Genomic DNA, 7943 nt, shown 5'->3' with positions numbered 1-7943 from the left:
TATATCTTGATTTAATAAATACAATTCCATTACCCCCTGAGTCAATACATGTTAGAATAACCTTTGGCAACGATAACAGCTGTAAGTCTTTCTGGGTAAGTCTCTAAGAGCTTTCCACACATGGATTGTGCATCATTTGCCCATTATTCTTCTCAAATTCTTCAAGCTCTGTCAAATTGGTTGTTGATCATTGCTAAACAACCATTTTCAGGTCTTGCCATAGATTTTCGAGCAGATATAAGTCAAAACTGGCCATTCAGGAACGTTCACTGTCTTCTTGGTAAGCAACTCCAGTTTAGATTTGGTCTTGTATTTTAAGTTATTGTCCTGCTGAAAGGTGAATTAATCTCCCAGTGTCTGGTGGAAAGCAGACTGAAGCAGGTTTCCTCTAGGATTTAGCCTGTGCTTAGCTCCAATCCATTTCTTTGCCCCAAACATAACACTTTGCATTCAGGACAAAAAATGAATTGCTTTAACACATTTTTTGCAGTATTACTTTAGTGTGTTGTTGCAAACAGGATGCATGTTCTCCAGAGTGAAAGCAGTGGTTTAAGGCACTGCATCTCAGTGCTTGAGGCGTCACTACAGACACTCTGGTTCGAATCCAGGCTGTATCACAACCGGCCATGATTTGGAGTCCCATAGGGCAGCGCACAATTGGCCCAGCATCGTCTGGGTTTGGCCGGTGTTGGGCATCATTGTAAATAATAATTAGTTCTTTACTGACTCCAAAATAACACAATATACTATTTACCATTAATTTCTATTGGGCATCAAATCATCTCAAACACAACCAAACAAGGTGAATCTAACAAATGTGTAGAGTTACAAGCTGGATGTTGTCATTGCATGCTATGAATATAGCACCAAATACTTATATTTTTACTACTTTAATATGAGTACAAGTGAATTTGTCCCAATATTTTTGGTCCCCTAAATTGGCGGGACTATGTACAAAAAGTGCTGTGATTTCTAAACAGTTCACGTGATATGGATGAAAATATCATCCAATTAAAGCTGACAGTATGCCATTTAACCTCATAGTAATTTCAAATCTAAACTTTTGGAGTATAGCGCCAAAATAAGAAAAACTGCTTCACTGTCCCATTAATTAACTAGGGCACTGTATAATCTATTACCCTTAATTTTCTAATTTTAATAGTCATCGGGGAGCAGTACTGAAGTATTTATTTTGACCTGAACATGTCTACTCAAATGTACATACATATCCTAACAAGTTTCTGAACAGCAGACTACAAAATATTAGTTGGTCTTTATAAACTATATCACGTTGTTCTTCTATAAATACCCAAATAAACTAAAATATTTAGTTTCATAGTACTCTGAAATTGTGTTTAGCATGGAATGCCTGTCAAAACACAATTCATAATAGGAAGCAGGAAGAGTTGGTTGATTACAACTAATTGGAAACGAGAGGTCACATTGGAGCAATTAGACCGGGTACCAGCCGATTGCTAGCCAGGTGAGGACAGCATGAATGCACGACGGTCTCCTGTACCTTTTCGATATTATCTTCACTCCAATATCTGATCTGAAACATTTGACTGCTCATTTCTACATGGTAAAATCGAAGACATAAAAAAAGTCAGGCCTAGGTGATACACTCAACAGGCTAAAACGCGTTTTTTCACTTTCACATATTGTAGGAAACATGTATTTATTACGTGCAAATATTTCAGTTTTGTTGAAAGTGCAAATTTCTCCCCATATTGGTCTGCCTAACTGTCAGAGTTAATGAATTGAAATGTTCCCTTGGTTAGACAGCCTTCATAATAATGTAATGTAACGGCTTCTGCATAGCCTATATTTAAATTGAACCTGTGCATAAATCGGACAATAGCTCGTATTTACAAGGTGCGAATGTCCCCATCACTTGGTGATCATGGATGGTGTTCAATCTTCCATTGTGTTTTCCTCACATGCTGAATAGTAGGCAATCCCAGGAACGAGACGGGGTCAATCTGGCTAATCCAACTTGTTTTGCTGAGAGGTAAGGGCTATGGCATTAGCACTACATTAATTTACACAAAAGAAACTGTCTTTGGACGTGCACTGCATGTTCTCAAGGGACTTCCTACTGTGCGCTCCTGCACCCTCAACTCGGTGCGCTCCTGCACGGTCCCTGGGTTTTTGAGAACTCTCAAAAATGTGTATTTGCTCTTGAATACGAACATCGATCCTAATTCTGCTGAAACCACGCAGGCTATACCAGTGCCTAGTCTGCCTGTTTGTTTTCTCCGATTATGCAATATCTACCATATTTAAATAATTCGATTTATATTATCCTTCTAATAAATATGGTATACAGGACCTTAATCGGGCAGTTACCATTGACTAGTGCGATCGATTAGATTTTGTCCGGTGTTGACAATTTGTAACAATGAAGAAATCAGCAACACAATTAATGAGGTAATCTTTCAGTTGACATTTTCTGTCTTCTGTCAGTATGTGTTTTAGTGGGCCAGGGTGTTAAATCCCTCAACGTTTGTATATTAGCGGTCCTATGTATATTGAATTAAATGAAAGCCTCAATAAAAATACCTCTTGGTTTATTTTTCAATCTGCTTTGTGGGACCCTCTCGTTCTACTTCTCCCCGCTCTCAATTGTCCCCTTTATATGGGGCACGTTGGCGATTGATGTAGTGGCATTGGAACATCACAATCTGTGCTTACTGTAAGCAAGTTTTAAAAATGAAGGAAAGAGAGGAGGTCGGGGGGTACCTTCCTCACTGGGATCCCCAACACCCTGTGTAAGTGGGGCTAATGATTCAATTAATTCCAGTGGACTGATAAATAAATACATTTGGATGTTTCTCTCTGCGGATATAAGAAGTTCACTCCTGTGCGCACCTGATGCGTAAAAGTTTTGGAGCGGATTACCAAAATTAACGCTGTGTGGTAAAGTGGCATGTTTGTCCGAGGGGTTATTTACAGGTTTACTGTCTCTTTCTCACACACAGACCCTCCCTAGCCGCCCGGGGCGATCAGTCATTCTGCCCGCAGATAGCGCTCCATTCTCTCATCGATTACACAGCGGGATTTACATGAAACTGTTAATTGTTTGCTATTCAAATAGGCAGCCAGCCAGCGGACTGGAGCCAGCAGTCTGCCAGGGGTTAAGGGCCGACTCCCACCCTCTCCTGTCCGATCGTGCAGCCCGATCTGCCCCCAGGTTGATCAGCATGACAAAGCACTGGGGGGGTCAGAGCATGCTGGCACCACCCGCTCTCTACCTGCGCTCGCCTAGCCTGGAAGGCCACCAAGATCATCAACTTGACTTCCAGATCCATCCTCTGAGCAACACAGCGCGGAGCTCTCCAGCCCAACACTGGCCCTCCTTCCCAATCCAGGCGTCAGTCCAACAGTCTCCACGGCTCGAGAAGCCTGCCCCTGACCAATTCAGCCTGGCCTCAGCGCCCATGGATAAAGCGACGCCGCTAGACCAGGAGCAATCTTGGGACGAGGAGAAAAATGCGAAAAATGGAAAGAAAAATGCGAAAAGTGGAAAGAAAAAAAACTATCAGCGCTACCCCAAACCACCCTACTCCTACCTCGCAATGATTACCATGGTCATCCAAAACTCCCCAGAGAAGAAGCTTACTTTGTCTGAGGTAAAGTGAGTTTGTGTGTGGACATGCGAGTTTAGAATGGTACATTTTGGCCAAAATACGAACGGTTGTGTCAATTTTGGCCAAATTATGCATGGTTATGTGTCAGTTTTGTCTATTAAATCATGGTTATTTTTCCGAAAATAAAGGTTACATGGGTTTGAATTATTTTAAAACCATGTCTAATCAGGGATGTTCTCTTATGATACGTTTTTTTTAAACTGTTGGGGTAGGGATATGCAGTTCTATTGCAGTAAACCAACAGGACAATCCTTTGACGCTTAACAGAGTAGTAACAATGCCATGCTTTTCTTGGTTTGTTTTGTTAAGGATAGCAGCATACAGTGAAACCAGACACTGATGTATCAGCTGGAGTGGGTTGAGTTGATAAGAAGTATAGTCAAGGATTGTGCAGTCCTCCAGTGTATCTTAGGTTATTTATTCTAGGCCTATGAAAATGCTGCATGATGACAGTGAATGATTAATGTAAATTAGTTAAATGTATGCCTACAATCATGTGGTGTGTTAAATCGTATATATCTTAATATAGTCTGTTAATGCAGACACCAATTGAAGTAAATGGACTCCCTTCTCTCTCCCCAGATTCTAAAGGAGATTGGTACACTTTTCCCTTTTTTTGAAGGGAACTACAAGGGCTGGCAGGACTCAGTGAGACACAACCTCTCTTCCTATGACTGCTTTGTTAAGGTATGTCTTATTAGGGGTCTTTATTGGTTTGTCAATCAGTGGGCTCAAAAAGGCACTTTTGATTCTAAAATCCAAAGAACCTACAAGCAAGTATACTCTTCCATCTGTGTTTCTTTAGACAATGAAGCAAACACCTTTAATTCAGCTCTATACTCCAGCATTTTTTATTTGAGATCAAATGTTTTATATAAGGTACAAAATGTCACCTTTTTTGAGGGTTTTTCCTCATACCTGTTTTGCTGCTTAGAAATGAAAGCATTAAGTATCTGGGGGCATGATCTTTGTGCACACAATACATTATTTACTATTAATTTCTATTGGGCAAAACATATTCCAAAACGAACTTCGAATGCAGCCAACATGTTTGTAGAGTCACAAGCTTGATGTAGTCATTGCGTGCTTGGAATATGGGACCAAATATGACACTTTTGACTATTTGTCCAAATATTTATGGCTCCTTCAAATGTGGGGGACTCAGTACAAAAAGTGCTTTTTATTTCTAAACAGTAAAAATATTTTAAAATACCCTCAAAAATAAAGGGTGACGCTCTGTCGCCTCATACTGTATATAAAACGTTTGATCACAAATGCTGGAGTATTGAGAGAAATTAAGTTTGAGCTTCACTGTCCAAATAAATACAGAATAGATTTTATTTGTAGCCTACCAAGGGTCATTGCAGTGCTTCATGAAACTTTAGATCAAGTAAATCATTCTAGCTATTCTGAGTTTTGTGAAACTGGGGCAATCCTGTCTGACTGGTTTTCAGGTTGTACTATACTCTTGATCTCACTGCTGTCTGTCACTCCCGGTCCCTGTAGGTATTGAAGGATCCTAGTAAGCCCCAGGGGAAGGGCAACTTCTGGGCTGTGGAGGAGAGCCTTGTGCCCCTGGAGCTCCTCAAGAGACAGAACACTGCCGTGTCGCGCCAGGATGAGACCATCTTCGCCCAGGACCTCGCCCCTTACATCCTGCATGGGCACCAACATAAGCCAGATGCAGAGCCCCCGGCCCCAGGCCCACCAGTCACTGTTCTACCCCCAGGCCCCCCTGTCACTGCTCTACCCCCAGGCCCACCTGTCACTGCTCTACTCCCCTTTCCCACCAGACAACACTCCTCCCTTCAGGAGGAGCTGTACCGGCCCAAGCTGGACTCGTCCTTTGCCATTGACTCCCTCCTTCACAGCCTGAGGCCGGTCAGCGCTGCAGGAGAGCCTGGCAGGGACTGCTGGGGGGTGGAGCTCCACACTCGTCCACACCCTCGCCACTCCTCCACTGCCCACAGCGCCTCAGCCAGCTCCTCCAGCCCCGCCTCCTCCTCCTCCGATGAGGACTGGAGGGGCGTGTCGCAGGGAGGGAAGCGGGTGCCTGAGGGAGAGGCGGGATCAGATGGGTACGAGGACTGCAGACTCCCTCCACACAAGTCTGCCCGCAGAGTCTCCGCCCCTCCCTGGGAGCTGCCCACCTCGTATGCCAAGTACACACCACCCAACGCTGTGGCCCCGCCCAGCATGCGTTTTAATGGGGGCCCTCTGATTCCACTAGGGATGCCTCTGTATGGCTATGGGGGGTCTCCTGTCACATCCAGCCATTTTGTAGGTCATGCCTACTGGCCCCTCTTACCCAGCGGTCGCCCTCCCCTCATTATGGACTTGGACGCTATGCTCCAGTCAGTACCGCCCAATAAGAGTGTGTTTGATGTGCTGGGTCCACCCAATCAGTCGTCTCACCAGCCTGCTGGTCAGTATACCCTACAGAGTGGGCCCCCTCTCAGGTGTCATCCCCATTATTGACTATGACTGTCAAACCAGCACCAAATATATTGTAAGTGCAATGCAAGGATACTACTGACCTATTCGTACAAGCTTAACCCGTGGCTAGAAATGTGTCCACCCTATCAATTGGTCACTTCTAATTGACAGGTCATAGTATTAAATGTTTACAGAAGACAATTGTACATTCAAATGTGCTGCTAATATCTAACTCGACCATACAACCACTGTTTACCTCCGTCTTAATACAGGGATTTGTTTTCACTATTGTATATCTTAATTTTCTTTTCAGAATTCTCTTTGTTGCCTACCTCAACTATTCAATGTTTTTCAGTGGAAAATGTCATTTCCCCCCTCCTGTCTTTATGGTTGTATTTAAGATGTAATTGTAAAACTGCACATCAAGCCAGGTTATGGAAAGGGCATTATTGAAAAAGTTTACTTGTCTTTTACAGGGTATGACTTTTTTTCCCAGTCTTGCGTGTCAATGTAGGAAGAGGCAGGGTGCTGTTCATTGCTCATCCAGCGCCAAGAGCCTCAAGTAGGAAAACAAAGTGAGGTTTTCTAAACCTCAAAGTGAAGAGTGCGCTGTTGGTATTTGTGTGTGTGCGTGGTGTTGGTCATCTTGTCTCATTGGTTTAGAGGCCAGTGGATCACCCCCCCCCCCTTTTTTACTCCAGTGAAGTTGTTTGTTCAGATGGTGCAACCTAAATGAAGTGTTTGTTCCTGACTTGAGTAAAGTTGTTAGCGTTAATGGGTTCAGCGTTCCTTGTCAAATACCTTGTATTCTTTGTCCTTTAGAGCTGTGCCAGTGTTACAAGACAATTGGATCTTACCGTCTCTATTTGCAGTTGACAAAAGTTGAGCTTCAATCCCCCAGCCAGCTTTAAAGTTCTTATTTGTATACTGTGAAGGATAACTTCTAGACTGGAGTCATGTCTACAATTTGATCTATTTCACCCATTTTTAAAAGAGCTATTAAAAAGGTAAACAGTATACAAAACTGGTGCTTGAGTAGTCGTTCCTGATGCCCTATGTCAGTCAGGGCTGTAGCTACCAGCCACTGTATCAGTCAATACAGTGTGGGTGAGTGCTCAGTGGTGACAAGAGAGGCAGACTTGCTCTTTGGGTCTGACCAACATTTTTACCACAGGAATTGTGATTTTCTTGTCTTTGATCCGCGGTCCCACTCCAACCAACCTCCTGCGGCTGGAACAGCAATGCTCACTATCTCTCAATCTAGTCTCCATGCATGCTTGCCCAGAGCCTGTACCCCTTCCCCTGGAACCCCCCCCGGACCTCTCAGCCTCACCGCACCCAAACCCTCCTGCTGTCTCCTTATCTCCCAGAACACCCTGTAATTCATATTGGGGTCTGGGCTTTAGTTTGAGGGGATACTGTAAACCTAGGCACCATGCAGGGGTTAGTGTTGTAACTGAGGCCTGTGAGCGCAATCAATGTACTCATTCCCATAGCTCACAGACCCGTGATGACACAGGTTATTTTGTGTAACATTTGTCATGTGGTGCTCTGAACACAGGGTGGCAGTGCAGGAACAGCAAACTAGAGGGGTCAGTCATTTTGGCTTGGTGTGTGTGAATTTTGATAACGACTTTCCTTGGTTCTCTGGGAGACTCAATTGCATACTCCTTGCTGCCTCAACGCATTGGATGAGCAATGAGTTTTGAGAAGGAGAATATGCAATTGAGATGCTCCCTGTTGTCAGGGCTGTGCTTGAACTGCTACTGTAAAACCTCCTGAATGTTAAATGGTGTCATTTTTCAATAAATAAATGGCAAGCTTTCAAATGTATTCAATTGGTATCACAACTGCATG

At 43.6% G+C, this 7943-nt stretch overlaps 1 protein-coding gene across 7 annotated transcripts; it reads left to right on the top strand.

Moving 5' to 3' along the window:
- Positions 1 to 1349: 1349 nt before the first annotated feature.
- Positions 1350 to 7910, top strand: LOC112215369 (forkhead box protein H1-like). Of its 7 annotated transcripts, none has more exons than XM_024374355.2 (5): positions 1350 to 1483; positions 1955 to 2011; positions 3098 to 3632; positions 4233 to 4337; positions 5157 to 7910. In XM_024374355.2, the coding sequence occupies exons 3-5, from the start codon at positions 3204 to 3206 to the stop codon at positions 6126 to 6128; spliced, it is 1506 nt and encodes a 501-aa protein (XP_024230123.1). In that variant the 5' UTR covers positions 1350 to 1483; positions 1955 to 2011; positions 3098 to 3203; the 3' UTR covers positions 6129 to 7910. The 7 variants fall into 7 exon arrangements, with proteins under 7 accessions (XP_024230123.1, XP_024230118.1, XP_024230124.1 ...); XM_024374350.2 differs by having other exon boundaries at positions 1952 to 2011; XM_024374354.2 differs by lacking the exon at positions 1350 to 1483 and adding an exon at positions 1490 to 1582.
- Positions 7911 to 7943: the final 33 nt, after the last annotated feature.

This window comes from Oncorhynchus tshawytscha, linkage group LG16, assembly GCF_018296145.1.
Source record: "Oncorhynchus tshawytscha isolate Ot180627B linkage group LG16, Otsh_v2.0, whole genome shotgun sequence".
NCBI classification, from domain to species: domain Eukaryota; kingdom Metazoa; phylum Chordata; class Actinopteri; order Salmoniformes; family Salmonidae; genus Oncorhynchus; species Oncorhynchus tshawytscha.
Note: the sequence above shows the minus strand (reverse complement) of the source record. Positions and strands in the feature narration are given on the sequence as shown.